This window comes from Mustela lutreola, chromosome 11 (assembly GCF_030435805.1).
Source record: "Mustela lutreola isolate mMusLut2 chromosome 11, mMusLut2.pri, whole genome shotgun sequence".
NCBI classification, from domain to species: Eukaryota; Metazoa; Chordata; class Mammalia; order Carnivora; family Mustelidae; genus Mustela; species Mustela lutreola.
In genome coordinates, this window is record NC_081300.1 from 102,148,120 (window position 1) to 102,163,912 (window position 15,793).

General features: G+C 65.4%; 1 protein-coding gene across 9 annotated transcripts in view; it reads left to right on the forward strand.

The window, feature by feature from the left end:
- Nucleotides 1-776: 776 nt before the first annotated feature.
- Nucleotides 777-15,793, forward strand: part of FBRSL1 (fibrosin like 1) — a 77,890-nt gene continuing 62,873 nt past the window's right edge. For 5 of the 9 annotated variants that reach the window (XR_009345720.1, XM_059138625.1, XM_059138629.1 and 2 more), the window contains exon 1: nt 778-1,565. Coding sequence is in view for 8 of the 9 variants with exons in the window: in XM_059138625.1 (XP_058994608.1) it covers nt 1,287-1,565 (279 nt within the window). In the remaining variant the exon portion in view is untranslated. Of the gene's footprint in view, nt 1,566-15,793 lie in introns of all 9 variants that reach the window. The other 4 variants (XM_059138632.1, XM_059138627.1, XM_059138626.1 and 1 more) reach the window with 2 other exon arrangements.

Below are 15,793 nucleotides of genomic sequence, written 5' to 3' on the forward strand. Positions count from 1 at the left end.
AACACTCGGTGGGGAGTAACCCCTGCAGCAGAACCTGCTGTCTCAATGTGAACCAGGCAGCCCTGGGGCCTCAGTGAGGGTGCATTCTGGGGTCTGGAGCTCTGGTCTCAGGAGGGCTGCCCTACCCTAAAATCTGAGCAGCCTGATCTGGGAGAGGGACGAGGGAGCGCTGTGCCTGGACCGGCAGCGGGGAGGCGGCAGCGGAGAGCTCCCCGGGCTGAGAGCCTGCAGCCGACCGCCTGCCTGAGAGGGGCAGGGGGCCACACGGAGACAGTGGGCGCGCTGCTGGTTTTGGGTAGTGGGAGGCCTGGAAACTTGCTTCAGTCGCTCCCTCTCCGGCATGGGGCAAGGGGCAGTCCGTCCCCCTTCTGCACACATCCCACGTGAGCAGGACTTGCAGCGCCTGGGAGAACCCCCCCGGAAGTGCCCACCCCCACCCCAGCTTCCAGCTCGGGCGGGACAGTGAGCTTGCCCCTCGGCCCACGTGTCGGGTTTGGCTGCAGCAGTCCCCCCCCCATTTTTCCGTGGTGAGGCCCAGGTTGGAGAAGCGCAGACACCCCTGGAGGGTGCCTCCCACTTGAGGGGGCGCCCCGCCCAGGTGCCCGCAGAGCCGGAGGGGGGTGGGGGGTGGGGGGGGAGGCGCGGCCTTCCAGTCCCTCCTTGGGGGGCGGAGCCTGCAGGAATTGGGGCGGAGCTCGGCGGAGGACGGCGCGCGCGGGGCGGGGCCCGGGGCGGGGTCTCCTCAGCCGGAGGCGGGGCGGGGCCGGCCGGGGCGGGGCCGGGGCGGGGCCGGGGCGGGGCTGGCGCCGGACCCGGCTGGAGCGCCCACTTCCTCTGGCGCTGGCTGCCGGGCGGAAGTACGTCAGTTGTTATCCGCTCCGGGCGCCGCCGCCGCCGCCTCAGCCTCCGCGTCAGCCTGAGCCTCAGCCTCACGAGCCGCGGCGCCGCAGCCCGGGACCCGCCCCGCCCGCGCTCCGCCCGCCGCCGCCGCCGCCGCCGCCGCCGCCCGCCGCGCATGAGGCGCGCCCCCGGGGCCGCGGCCCGGGGCCGCTAAGCGCCGGCCGCCCCGCCGATGCGCGCGGCCGCCCGCGCCGGGGCTCCCAGGCCGCGCCGGGCCCGGGGCTGAGGGACCCCGCGCGGCATGCCCGGCCCGGCCCGCCGCCCGCCGCCGCCCAGGGCCCGAGCCCGCGCGGCCCGCACCGAGCCCGGCGGCGCCGCGTAGCGCAGCGGCAGCGGCAGCGGCAGCGCGGGAGCCCGACGGCGCGGCCGCAAGGTCACCGCGCACCATGGAGGCCAAGGTCCGCCAGAGCCGGCGCTCGCGCGCGCAGCGGGACCGCGGCCGGCGCCGGGAGGCGGCCCGCGACGCCCGCGACCCGAGCGCGTCGTCGGGCGACGAGACCGAGCCTGGGCCTGGCAAGGAGAACGCGGGCCTGCCCCGCGCGCCCCCGGCCCGCGCCGCCGCGGTGCGCCCCCCGCGCCGCCGCCGCCGCGAGTCCAGCTCGCAGGAGGAGGAGGTCATCGACGGCTTCGCCATCGCCAGCTTCAGCACGCTCGAGGCCTTGGAGGTAGGTGGGGCGGCGGGCGGGGCGCGCCCGGGGCGGCGGCACACCCACCCCGTAGGGCTGCCGGGCCGCGTGGGCCCCGCGCGCCGCGCCGGTCGCTGCTAGGGGGCCGGGCCGGCTGCGGGGGGCGCCGGCGAGGGCGCCTGGAGCGGCCGGGGGGAAGAGGTTCGCGGTGGCCCTGTGCGCCGGCCGCCCGCTCGCCTCTCGTTCGGCTGTTTTCCTGCTCCGACGTACCGCCCGGCGGGGCTCAGGACGCGCGGGGGGGGGCCTGCCGGTCCCGGAGAGGGTCCGGAGACGGTCCCGGAGAGGGTCCGGAGAGGGTCCGGAGAGGATCCCGGAGAGGGTCCCGGAGAGGGTCCCGGAGACGGTCCCGGAGACGGTCCCGAGACGGTCCGGAGACGGTCCGGAGACGGTCCCAGAGAGGGGTCCGGAGAGGGTCCCGGAGAGGGTCTGGAGAGGGTCCCGGAGAGGGTCGGGAGACGGTCCCGGAGAGGGTCCGGAGAGGGTCCGGAGAGGGCGGGGGCGGAGGGGGCACTTGGAGAGTCCAGCGTTCCTCTCCTGCTCGCGCTTTTGCTCCGTCGGAGGCAGGCAGGGGCTTTCTGAGACCCTCTCCTGACTGCCGCTCCCCTGCGGGTCCGTAGGTCGGCACACACACGCACACACACACAAAACCCCAAACCCAAAAAACGCTTGTGTGCGGAGCTCTCCGGCAGTATTTGCTCAACACACGCGGCCCTTGTGCGAGCCCAGGTGAGTTGCGAAGGGCTGAGTGCTGACTGTCAGGTCCGGCCGGGCGGTGGCCTAGCACTGCGGGACGTCGCACCCACAGTCGGGACGTCGCACCCACAGTCCCCCGCCCAGCCGGCCAGCCCCCACCCCGCACCCTCCAGGGGCCCCTCGCAGCTCTTACGAGGGGCCGCCAGATTCCCCTGGGTTTGGGGGTCCCAGAGATTGCCCCGTTACCAGTCCCCGTTCGTTTTTCTGGGGCTCGGGAGCCAGTGGCCTGGGATCCCTCGTCGGAGGCCGCGCTTTGGGGAGAGGGGCCTGCAGTGCGCCCTCTCCCTGAGGTGGGCCAGGTCTGTCCGGTGTCAGGCGCCGGCCGCCGGGGACATGCCTCTGGGACAGGTGCGCTGCTTTCTGTCTAGCAGTGGATCATGCAGGGAGGTGGGGCACTTAGGTCAACCACAGAGCCCCCTCCCCCACCCGGCCCTCTGTGTGCTGCTGGGGGGCCCTGGATGGCTCCCAGATCAAGGGGTCCCCAGCGAAGGCACTGTGGAGGGGTGGCACGTGCCACAGCTCTGAATGGGAAGGGATGGCCAAGTTCAGCGCCGCAGCTTCGCGGACTGGCTCCTCCTGCCGCCTCCCAGGTGCAAGGCTGCCCTGCCAGGTGGGCAAGACACAGGCCTGCTGTGGTCTCCAGGGCCCTGCATGTCGGCCTCCCACGCAGGCACGTTAGCCCCCCCGAGGTTCTGCTGCCTCAGGCCCTTTGGTCCCAGGTCGTTTGGACCCTCGAGTCTCCGTACAGACACCGCTCACGCCCTCCCCAGACCTGCCCACCTTCTGCTTTCCTTCCTGTCCGTGACCCCTCTCTGAAGCCATCTAGGGAGTGAGTCTTCTCTGACCCTCTCCCCACCCGAACTTGTAAGCTGGACGAGCTGGACGAGAGCAGGCACCACAGCTGTCTAGTGTGGGCTCTGTGACGGTCCCCGCGCCCCATACGTGTTTGTGGGGGAGAACGGCTGTTGAGGAAGGTTGTGCCGGAGTCCGTCTGCACCCCCGCTGAAGTGAGCCCACAGCAGCCTTGACCGCACCCCTCCGGCATCGGGGACCCTCAGTGCAGCCTTGGGTGTGGGGGCTTCTGCAGGTCCCGCCGTAGACGGAGTCTGCCGGCTGCTCCGAGTTCACCAGCCACGGCACCAGTGTGCCTTTTCCTGCCCCGCTGGGCCACGGAGGACCCGCCTGCCTTGGAAAGTACGGGGCTTCTGCACAAGTCGGAGCTTCCAGTTTGGTTCTCTCGCTGGGGCTCACTTCTGGCTGAAGCGTGACAGTTTCCCCAGAGTTCAGATAGTTCATCAGGACACCGAGTGGCAGCACACCGTGAACGTGTACCTGACCAGGCACATTCTGGGTCTGCGTGTCCTCAAACTGCACGGTGCAGATGGGGACCCCGAGGCCCAGTGCCGCGAACGTCAAGCCCCCGACCCAGTGTCAGAGCTCTGCCAGGGCTGCATGGCACAGGGATGTGCACCGCTGTCCCCCCTGGGGCATAAACACCCAGATGTCAGGTGTAGACTTGCTCGGGAGCTTTGAGTGCGGGAGTCCAAGAGTTCTGCTTTTCTTTATCCTGAGGATGCAGCCTCCCCCGCCCCCCACACCCCAGGCAGGCCCCGACCCCACCCTTCCAGCACCTCCCTGCGCACCTGTGTTTGCCAGGAAGAGAGGAGGAGTCCTTACCTCTGGTGTCTAAGAGGATCACAGGCCACTTGTGTGAAATGCTGGGGCCACGCACTGCGACATGGTGGTGTCAGCTGAGGAGAGGGCTCCGGTCTGGCCGGCCTCACAGTGTGTCCACGGCCTGGGCGTGGAGCTGGACGGCGGGAGCTCGCCATCTGAGCTGAGGGCGTACGGAGGCTATGGGCTGGGCAGGGGTTGCCCACGTCGGCCCTGGCCCTCCGTCAGCATTCTGATTCTGTTCAACAGGGTGGGAGCAGGTGGCAGTGGGCAGGGGTCTTGTGGTTTGGTGGGGACAGGGGCTGTCTTTCTCTCTGACCAGGAATGTTAGGGACAGGTGGATGTTTCTTGCTGTCCTGGTTCCTGTGACATCTCTGCCTGCAGAGGTGATGAGAAGGCCCTTGGGGGACAGGCCAGGGCAGAACTGAGGTCCTCCCGACCCACCCTCCCTAATGGCAACGGGAACCGTTAGGCCACGGTGCGAGCCCCTGAGTCTCCCGGGAGATCCACTTTGCAGGCAGACCTACTCTGTGCCCCCCAGCTTTTCCATCAGGGCTGTCCGCATGCCTGGGCACCAGCGTATCCCCGTGGCGCGCTCTCTGTGTGCTGCCGACTTGCGAGCACGTGTGCCGCACGTACCCACTGGAAACCACCCTTCTGGTTTGGCATCTGTGTGGTTCTTCGCTGATTTGTCTCAAAACAGCGAGACACCTTCAGCTGGTTCGAAGATCAACATCAGTGAACACGTATAGTCCGAAACGGTTTTCAGTTCCAGCCGTGACCGCCTGCGGGAACTACCCTGGCCAGCTTCTGGCCTTTTCACAGTACGTTGTGGGTAGAACCACACGAGCCCTAGTGGCATATCTCGCCTTTTTTTGCTAGAAAGAAAGGGTTACCCACCATGTCTCTACATGGGTCTAGGAGACATGCAACCAGGAGTACAAACAAAAAGGAAAACACCCCAAGTTTTAGCTGGGGTAACCGGTGACTTCGTGCCTACTTCTGTTTCTCATGCCGATCACTACGTGTTAACTTGGATAATCCAGAAAATGGACACTAAAGCCAGACACAACCTGCTGCACACGGCTGTGCTTGAGACACCAGGCCGGGCCTCCCTGTGGCCACATCAGCAGGTGAATGGCCGTGTGGGCTCGTGCTCTTGGCCTGCCTGCCCAGCTCCCAGCTTCGGGTGACGTCGGGGGCATGCTGTGCATCTCTGCTGAAGTAACTCAGTTCTCCCCGGGCTTAGGACACTGGGGCTGGGGCTGTCGTCTCAAGGCAGGCACTGGAGGCTCTTTGCGTTCTGATGGGTGGTGGCCCTGCAGGGGGGCAGAACTCCCTCGGGCCTGTGCAGAGGGCTCAGTGGTAGTGGTTCTGGAGCCGGTGTTTGGTGTCCCCCTGGGCAAGGGGCACACGATCATGCTAGGTCTGCTTGCTAAGGGCCAGGAGTGTGGGGGTCCAGGATGTGGCCCCACTGTCTATGTGCTGAAGCCTACACCATGGGTCCCGCCTGTGGGGGCCTTGATCTGGGGGGCTGCATGTGTGCCCGGCCCAGCCCTCCAAGGAGAGGGACAGAGGAGGGTTGGTGCTGAGAGGAGCTGGCAGCTGGGAGCGACCACGCCCACTGGCCAGAGCACCTCCAGGCTGCCCCCTGCTCTCCACTTGGGGATCCTGAGGCCCGGAGAGCAGGAGCACTTTGCCTGCAGTCATGGAACGGAGGTAGGGCACCGAACCTGGAGCCTGCCTAGGCCGGCACTCGTCTGCTCCCGTGTTCCTCCTGAGGGCTGCCATGGGGGAGGGGCTGCTCCCTCCAAGGGGGACCCCGCGTTCCGGTTGGTAAGCACGACGCCATTGCATAGCCTCCCCCGCCCGTGTGGATGTGGGCTCCCTGGCCTGGGCAGACAGCTGGGGGTGGGGTGGGAGCCTGGCCTGGGCTCTCCAGTTGTGTGGGTCGGTGTCCGCTGTGAGAAGGCATGTGGTGGGAGCAGTAGGGACATTGACAGCTGCTGAGGGCACCGCCCTCAAGCACCCACTTGGTAGATAAGGAAACTGAAGTGGGGGCAGAGTTCTCATCTGGAATCTGCCCACCACGGTGCCAGACAACAGGGATCTGGTGAGTCTTCACCCAGACTTGGGTCGCATCTTCAGGAAATGTCTGAGCTTGAGTAGAGCGGCCAGAGGTCTCCCTAGCGTAAATGGACGGCTTTTCCTGGGCGGCCCTGGGCCAGCTGCCTGACCTCTGGGGAAGGGCTGCCCCTCTGAGCCTGGCTGGCATCACAGATGGTCTGCAGGGCCTGCGGCTACGCACAGGCTGCTCCATCACTGCCCACCTGTCATGGGCGGTGGAGCTGTGGCGTAGAGGCTCACACACTATGGCACGGCACAGTGGAGTTGGCCCTGGGCCTCCTGGCCAGCTTGTTGTCCCTACCTGGCCCTAGGTACAACTGAGGGTCTGGAGCCCCTGCCCAGTGGGCAGGGCCTGTTTCCTGGCCTCCGTCACCCCAGCCCACTGCCCTGCTTCTCTCTGGCTGGGGCTTACATACACAGCATTTGTAGCTTGTGGGCCTCAGTTTCTCTGTCCTGCCCGCACTGAGCCCCAGCATCTGTGAGCATGGCATGGGACTGAGGGTGGCAAAGGTGGGGGCCCCGCGTCTCCCCGCGTGCACTCTGCTGAGCCCATTCTGCCCACACCTCACTGTGGGTGCCATGGGCCTCATCTGCCAGAGGGTTGGCTTTACCCAGCATGGGCAGCGGGGGTCATGGGGGCACCCCTACGACAGACCACAGCCCTCCGTCCCCCTGCCCCGCTCAGAGTTTCTAGCCAGAGTCTCGGGTCCACCGCAGGTGCAGGTGTGTGTGCAGGTGGGTTCACATGTGTGTGCTGTGTCCTTGCTGGCACACACATGTAACTGTGTGTCTGTGCTCCAGACCCCATCTGGGGCAGCAACTCTGTGACCTGGACAGAGCAGAGGACAGCCTCCATGTGACCCCTTGGTCACACATGGTGAAACCGCATTCCTGGAGCTTGAGTGTAGGGCCTCATGTTCTCTATGCATTGTTCTGGGCCTGCTGCGGGACAGTCACCCTGTCGTCCCCACACACACCAGAGCAGATAGCAAACACTCATGAGTTCACAAGACTTGTCCTGTCCCCACCATCCCCTTAGCTCTTTGGGCCTGTCTCTGCCGTGGCCGCCTTCATGCCCCACCACAGTCCCTCAGTCCTGTAGCTCCTGCCACATCGAGACCCCACCCCCACTACCCCCCTGCCAGAGAATCCTCAGACATACACAGGGGCACACTTCTGGCCCTGGCTAACTGCTCTGTCCCCTGCCTGGAAGATCCTTTCCCCAAGTGTCAGGTGACTCGACTGTCTGGTTGTAAACTCCCCCTTCCCTGGCACGGAGCCTTCAGCCCTGTGTCTGGGCCACCCCTGACCCATTCCAGCTTATTCTCTGTTCCTTGTCCCTCCCACGAGGACTCAGGCGGTGTCGTTCCCTCGTGGACGTCTCCCCACCAGCATCTCCTTGCACGCATGCTTGTTTCCAGGGAGCGGCTCCGAGACCTGGGGCTGGGGCAGGGGATCTGCCGTGCGGTGCTGCTCACTTGATACCTGGAGAGGCAGCTGTCCTCGGCTGTGGCACCAGGCGGAGGGTCTGCGCGGTTGTCTGACGTGCCTTGGTCACTCTGTTTTCTGATTGGCTGCTGCCGCGCTCCTACCTGGGCACCAGCAGGTTCCCTTGTCTGTTTGGTGCTTGCCCAGTGAAGTGTCTCAGGTTCCCCGTTGGCCGCTGTGGGGTCCGCCGGGAACAGAGCGCCACCGCCGCTCATCTCCTTCCCTGTCCTGTGGCCTCTCGGCACCCCCATGGCATCCTTTCCGGTGGGCTTCTGCTCCCCCCGACTCAGCACGGCTGTGTGCCACCCTCCCTGTGGCCGTGGTTTCTTGCCTGGGAAGTGTCTGGACTAGAGCAGAAGTGAGCAGTGGGCTTGGTGCGCCCTCTTTGGTGGTTGTCATTGTTCTCTGGAGCCAGTGAGGTCAGGCTGTCCCTGAATGCCAGGCAACGGGGGCAGACTGCTGTGAGCTCGTAGCTGGGTTTTTCTCACCATTGGCCTGAGACTGTCTTGTGTCTGCGGCATCTTCTCTTGTGTTCTGGAGCAGTCCAAACGGCTCAGGAATCAGCAGCTCCTCTCCACCTGTGCGGCCCCAGCGTTCCATCCGCGTTTGCTGGTGGCCAGTTAGAGACCCGAGTCAGCTCAGGGTGTGTGTGGGGGGGGCAGGTACTGAGTAAAGGATCCAGGGACCCAGCTTGCTGGAAACAGGATCAGCAGGGCGCCCCTCACCCCTTCCCCCCACCCCAGAGCAGGCCGGCCTGGGGCACTAGCTGCCGAGCAGGACTGCCTGTGAGCTGGCAGGTGGTGAGGCCTTAGGCCGTGTCCCCCTGTGTTCTATTCGGGTGGGCAGTGGCTGCTGTCCAGAGGAAGGACCCTGGAGGCTGGACATCACCTCACTGTGGGCTTGGCTGGGTCATGTTCTTGGGGCAGCCCGAGTGCCAGCCACTGCACAGTGACCTGGCAGTGCGCCTGCTGGGAGCCACGGTCATCCTGGCCTTGACCCCTTGGTTCCCGTGCTCTGCTTCCAGAGGTGGGGGCCGTGGTCAGCCCCATTAGGGAAACCGGAGAGGCGGCCGAGGCCCCAGGCGTTTGCTAATCGCTGAGGGTGGAAGAGGAGTTGGTTGGCCCGGTCACAGCCGCGCCACCCAGGTCACTCACCCATGCGCTCTGCCAAGAGCCCCTCAGTGCAGCTTCCATGAGGCCTCCCGGAAGTCTGGGCAGCCAGACCATGTCCCAGTCAGAGCTCTCCAGCACTGGGTTAGATCAGCCCGAGCCGTGGCTTTCTTCACTCAGCCCGCGGCAGCCCCCATCACCTGGACCCTTGGTCCGGATGGTGTCTTACTGTGTCTTGTTCACTGGGGCCCAGGCTGTGGTTGCTGCGGGCCACGCCAGGCTGTAGGCCTCTGGAGGGGACCGCTGGCCAGCAGGGGGTGTTTGGATCCATTCTTCCCATCCTGATTCTCTGAGCCTTTATTGAGCACCTACTGTGTGCCAGACTCTGCCAGCTACTGGGTCGGCTCCAGACAGGACGCAGATAGGTAACCAGAGCGGTGAGTGAGTACCTGCAAAGAAATTGGGGGCTCCGGAGGAGGCTGCATAGGCCTGGCAGGTGCTAGCAAGGCGCCCGGCAGGGCTGGGTGGGACATCCACTTGGGATGCCTGGAGAGGGTCGGTGAGGTGGCCAGGCTGGGGCCCCAAAGGCACCTGAGGCGCTTTCTCCTTTCGGAGCCAGAATCTGAAACCCACATGGAATTGAGTGCTTTGGGGATTTGGGACAAATGTAGTGTCTGGTTCCAGTTCCATGTGGAGACTGTTCTGGTGCCCTGATTTGCCCGAGGAGCTAAAGAAAGAAAACTCGCCAACGAGTTACCAGCCTTATTCAGCTCCCCAGGACTGTGTGTACCAGGCTTCTGTTTGAAGCTGCGTGTGGGGGAGAGCTGATTCCGGAACCTGGTACCCAGCCCAGCATGTAGACCACCCCTGCCTGTCTCTCCAGTGGCAGTCAGTGTGTGTGCACACGTGTGGGGTCGGGGGGACCAGGCTGGCCTGGTGGGGCACGTCCATGTCCCCCCCACCACACACACACACCTTTGTCTGCCCAGCTCATGCTCTGCCTAGCGAGGCATCTGCGTGCCTCCAGCTCTGCTTCCGCCTGGGAGCAGCTGTTTGGGTGGGCGCCGCTCCCTGGACGCCCCACAGGTGGCAGGCTGGGAGCCACGTACACGCCGAGGCCACTGCAGGCGCCTTTGGGGCCCAGCCGAGGGAGGGTTCTCCGCTGAGAGCGGGGAGTGAGCAGCAGGTGAGGAGGGCCGTGCCCCCGTCCACGCCGGGCACGTGAGTGGCTCTGCTGGAGGGCCGCCACGCGTACCCCTCTGCCAGGGATGAGCAGGAGGCCACAGCCCAGTCAGACTTAGAGCCCCCACGGGACTTTCGGGATTGCCCATGACCCCCATCAGCTCTCTGAGCTTACCCCTTGCGGCCGGCTCCTAACCGCTCGCCCCAGCCCCACGTGCCAGTCCTCAGCCCACACTGTCCCGCGTGCTGCCGGGCCCACGCTCGGTACCAGGAGCCCAGAGTGGATTTGTCAGGAACTCATGCAAACCCGTCTCCCGCGTAAAGCCGGGGCCCCTGCCTGTCGCCTGTGGAATGAACCCACATTCTCCATGAGGCCTGGCCTGCCCACCCCCTCACCTGGGGCCCCGGGCACTCCTGTCTTGGGGCCTGTGCACCTGCTGTGCTGGTCCCGTCTTCCAGGAGCGAGTCTGGGATGCTTCCTCCGAGCCTCCCCTGCTCCCAGACAGCTGAGGAGGACAGGGAAGGGGGCGAGCCCAGTCCTAACACCTGGCCTAAAGTCCCTTCTCTTCCTCACGGCGTGGCCCCAGCTAGCCCTCCGCCCGCTCTGGGCCTCAATTTCCTCATCTGGGAAGTGGGGGTGATGAGCTGAAAGTTCCTGCCACATGGTCCTGCCACCCCCCCCCCCCCGGTCCCCGTCCCCTCTCCAGTGTTCTTCTCTGAGCTAACCCTGAGGTTGGTTCTCTGTGCCCCCCACCCCAGGACGAAACAGGCCCGGATGTTTCAGCAACAGCGGCCCTGGCTTCTGACCTCCCCGGGCAGCCTCTCTGAGTGTGCAGCTGAGCGGCAGCTGAGCAGGTCGCAGAGTCTGAGCGGGGCTCGCAGGGCGGTGAGCCCGAGGCCAGCTCTGGCAGTCATGGGTGGTCACATGGTGCCGTCCGCACGTGGAGGGGCTTGGTGGGGTGGAGGGGGCTTGGGCAGAGGCTGACCTCCACACCCTACTGCCAGGACAGTGGCCGTGGGCAGGAGGGTCCTAGTTGAGTGCGGATGAGAGCGCAGCCTGGCCGGTCAGCACGGGGTCACAGTGTGGGGTCGCAGTGGGGTGTGCGTGCACGGTTGTGGGAGGAGGGTGTGTCCGCGGCGGGCAGGCCTGGGTGGGGGGGCCCGAGCAGGGCCTGCCCGCTCCTCACTCGCCGCCTCCCCACCTCCGGCTCTGTGCCCACCGTCCTCATCCACCTCCGTGCTTTTGTCCAGAGCACCTGTCGCCGTCAGGTGTCTGGCTTGTCCCAGGCCCTAGGGTGGGCGGGTCTCTTCCATTTCCAGGGGGCCTCCTGTGTCCCAGCAGCCCCTCCGCACGGGGCAGGGGCTGGATGGCCGTGGGAAGGAGTGAGTGTCTTCCCAGAGCTTGGGGGGTGGGTCCCCACTAGTGGGCTGAGCGCTGGGTGCGGCAGAGGCTGTGGTGGCACTGCTCCCCGCCCGGCTCCCCCACTCCCAGGCCTTTGACCGTCTGCCCTCCAGCCCTCCTGCTCGGCCAGCGTTCCAGTGCATGGAGCGCACGGTGGGTGGGCACCCGGGGGAGGGGTGCTGAGGAGTCCTCTGAGCCGGAAAGAGACTGACCTAGAGGGACCGAGGGGCACGAGTGAGGCAGGTTCCAGAGGGTTCTGCAACAGCTGGGGTGTCAGTGAGCCCTTCGGGGGCTGGTCCTTGAGGGCCGTGTTTCCCTCAGGGGCCCTGTCATCATCCTGGGGATTGAGGGACCTCTCCAGCAGGCTGCCTTACGTGGAGGGACAGCGGGTGGGCTGTGGGGAGGGAAGGTGACGGGGAACAGTACCCATCCAGTGTGGGTGTGAGCTAAGGAGGGGACAGGTCAGGGAGGATGCCTGTCCTGGCATGGTAGCCGGAGGGGGTGGCTGGACGTGGTTGTCATGGCCGGGCCGGGGCAGCTGGGTGGGGGCTGCCGGCGGGCACTGTCCGGGTTGGCTGGCTGTCTGTCCGCGACTCCCAACCTCCTTAGCTGCGGGTGTCGGGGGGCCCAGGCCTTGCCGCACCTTGATATGGCGGCCCTGGGCTGGGCAGTTTGGCCTGGTGGAGGGACCCTGGCTCCCCCACCCCACTGTCCTGTCCGTCCTGTCCTCCAGCTCTCTGTGACTCAGGTGCAGATGGTCTGTGGTAGGGCGGTGCTGCCGTTACGGTTCACAGGATGTCCTGTTTCTCTGTGCCTTTCCCACATCCAGGAAGCCTTCTCAGTCCCAAACATACAGGGACAGTCGGTCGACTCTGGGGTGCTGGGGGGTGTACCGGTTGCTGGTGGGCGGTGGACACACGGGCTGCCTCCTTCCTAGCTCAGCGGGGGGGTTACTCCTCGGGGGAGAGGCCCCTCGACCACCTGGAAGAAGATGCCTGTATATGTGATCTCTGTCCCCGGGGCCGCAGGGGTAGGTCACTACACAGAAGGTAGGTGCGTGTGGGCCGGGCCTGTACTCGGCGTGTGTGAGGGTGAAGTTTGCGTTAAGAACTTGCAGGTGAAGGAGAGTGAGCCGCACAGAAGCAGGGTGGGGGCAGCGATGCCGAGGGCCCGAGGCAGGTGTGCGCTGGAGGTCTTCCGGGTTGGGGAGGACAGCCTGCCGGGTGAGCAGTGGCTGTTGCCTGATCCGTGAGCCCGCAAGGTCTTCTGGGGACCCCCAAGTCCCGGAGGTTCTGGGAGACGGGCAGCCTCAGCCAAGCAGGGTGGGAAAGTGGGGCGGTGGGCTGGTCCCGGGGAAGGTCAGGTGGGCCGGGCCGCCAGGAGCGTGCCGGAGCATGGCAGTGAGGGTGGGTTCTGTGTGACCCTGGGGGCGAGGCCGCTCTGCAGTCCCCGGAGCAGAGGGGGCACCCACCTGGCTGGAGGGGTGCGGCCATGCCTTTGCCCACAGGATCTGGGAGCCGGGAAAGGCCGGTGCACGTCAGCCCTCGCAGCCTCAGACCTCAGTGAGAGAACCTGGGTCTGCCAGTTCTAACTCCTGCTATCTCTGCACAGTGGGCTTACTGAAGTGCGGTTAGAGAGCTTCTTGGTACTGCATGGTAATGACGTTTAGGGGAGCTAAAAATAGCCCCATAAAATTGCTATAGGAAAACGTAATCACCGATTTCATGACAGCAGGCAGATCCCCCTTGTGGTCTGGGCAGGGTCCAGGGGCCTGGCTGCTCCAGGGGCCATTGGAGGCTTCACTGTGGGACTGTTGCCTCCGGCCTCAAGGGTTGTGGGCCTCAGCACTTGGCCATGCCCCGTTTTTAGGGCCCCTCTGTGTGCGGGTGCTGGGGTGCGCCCGGGCACATCTGCCGCCCGGTCTCTGGGCTCACAGATGAGTATGTGGGCGGACGGCAGTTCAGGGGTACAGGCCAGTTCTGTACTTCACCCCAACGTGGCTTCACCCCCGCCTGTTGCTGCAGCCTTGGCAGGGACTGCTTCCTCGTGGGCACACCCCAGTTCTGTAGGCTCCTAGCGTGGATCCCCTAGCAGCCCGCCGAGCGTCCCCCCCAAGTCCAACGCCAGCCCACCACTGCCCCACTCCGTGGGGGTCTGCTCCAAGTCCCGCCCTGGCCTCTTGGGGACAGGCACTGCTCTTGCGGCCCTGCTGCACCCGGAGTGTCCAGCATGGTCTGGGCACAGCCGCTGCCCCAGTCTACAGATGAGGAGACCATGCCTACCCAGAGGCCCCGTGGTCCAGGCAGAGCTGTGCCTGGGACCCGGGGCCAGCGCCCCACCCTGCTGGCTCAGTGGAGGCGGAACTGGGGCGGAGTGTGCCTGAGCTAGGGTGAGCCCCCAGAACGGGCCTAGGCTCACACGGGGTCAGCATCACAAGTGAAGGCCAGCCCCAGCCCTGGTGTGCTGGAGAGGGCCAGCCGGCCACGTCCTGGCGGTACCCCTGTGGCAGGAACTGTTGAATCCTGTGACCAAGAGCCCCTTGGGTGCACAGTCTTGGGGTTGCTCCATGAAGCCCCCCATCATTCTCAAGGCAGTGACTGGGCAGAGGCGGCTGCCTCTGGGTCCCGGTACACAAAGCCTTTTGCCCACCTGAGCCAGGAGAGGGCCCATGGGGTGGCTGTCCCTCCATGCCACAGGGCCCAGGCCTGTTGCCTGCTGGCTCATGCTGTGCTGGGCCGTGGGCAAACGGCTTCCCAGCTCCCCCACTCTTCCAGATGCTGGAGCTCTTGCCCTGGGGCCAGGATGCCACTGGGCTGAGTCCAGGGCAGGAGACAGCCCAGTCACTGATATTTCAAGGGTTCAAACAGTCTCGGGTTTTTGTTTGTTTAAAAAAAAAAAAGAAAAAAAAAGATATAACAGGTTTACAGAAAATGTGCTGCATTGGATGATTCGTGGTTGACTGATGCATACTTTGGGTGAAAGATGTGTTTGGAGGTGTCTGGAGAAGGGGCCTGGGGTGCCCGGAGGCCCTTCCAGAAGCTGCAGAGGAGCTGCGGCAGGGCCTAGAGGGAGGCCCTTGTGGAGCCCAATGCCTGGCCTGGCCTGGTCGGCCACTGGAGGTTCACCGGGCCTGGCTGTGCGGTGTGTCCGGCCTGCCGTCTGTCCCTCTGTTCTGTTTGTCATGATTACAAGTGCTCGTTAGAAAGATCGCTCTGGCCCAGCCAGTTGTCCCGCGGGCAGGGCTGTTCCCACGGTTCCTGGTTAGTATCTGCTGGCACTTCTGATCACATACACCACCGGCCAGGCCTGTTCTCGCTCCAGGGCTCACACGTGGGGCTTCAGAGCCTGTCCCCCAGGCTAGAAACCATTTCTGTGATTTTACCTGCTCAGGAGGCCTCAGAACAGTGGCTCTCTCTCAGAGAGTGGGGCTCACTCCGCAGGGACTCAGAGGCCTGTGTTGTGTAGTCTGGAGCACCGGACACTCGCTTGTTGCGGAGGGAGGGGCCATGGGCATCTGGGGAGAGAGGACAGGCGGCCTTCTGTGGCAGTACGTGGGTCTAGGTGGCCCTGGCAGGGTGCTTGGTGTGTGTGGCCTGGGGCCTGGGAGTCCATACAGTGTGGCGGCAGCACTGAGATGCCCATCCTGTTGGTGCACGCCGGGAGTTGGGGGGTGCGCATGTGTGTGTCCGGGCACGGCGGGGCGCCTCAGCCTCCCACCTCGTGACCACGCCCACGTGGCAGGGCCAGTGTCCCCCAGGGGCCCAGACACGGGGTTCGATGTTCTGGGTCCCCATGAGCATGTTTCTGGAGGCCGTTAGCATGGAAGTCCGAGAGGTGATCTGTGCGGTGGGGGAGGCTGGTGGGGGCCTTCTCTGTCCCCTGGGGGCCTGAGTAGAAGGAAAAGCCAGACCCTCCCCCAGGGCGGAGAGCGTGCCTCCTGCCTGGCCCCTGGAGCAGGTACCAGGTTTGTCTGGCCCCCAGAAGAGCTGTACCCACAGCAGGTCGGGGGGCCTCCAGGCTCCATGCTTGGCAGTCGCTTCCTCAGAGGGAGACTCTCTGTGTGTGGGCGTCCTGCTTCTCCGTCTATGCAAACCCCTGGCCAGCCTGCCTTTGACAGTGTGTCGCTCTGGTTGGTCTCTGCAGACTGCTGCCCACCATCTGCCCCAGCGACCCTGTGTGCTGGGCTGGGCCCTGCAGTTGGGTGGCAGCTTCCTGGTGGAGAGCTCCGGACCGGACCGTGGGGGCCTGTATGGGAGGGAACAGCCTGTGAGCAGCCAGCCCTCCCCTGTAGGCAGGGCAGGGAACCTGAAAGCCGGGAGCCCGTGTGAGGGGCGGGGCCCCCGTGTGTCCTGTGGCGTGCCCGCATGGGCAGAGTGAGCTGCGGTCCTCGGGACTTGCTCATCACTGGAGGGACTGCCTCGTCTCGTCTTTCTGCCCCGGGGAGGCCTGTGGCCACGTGCTGACCAGTGGAG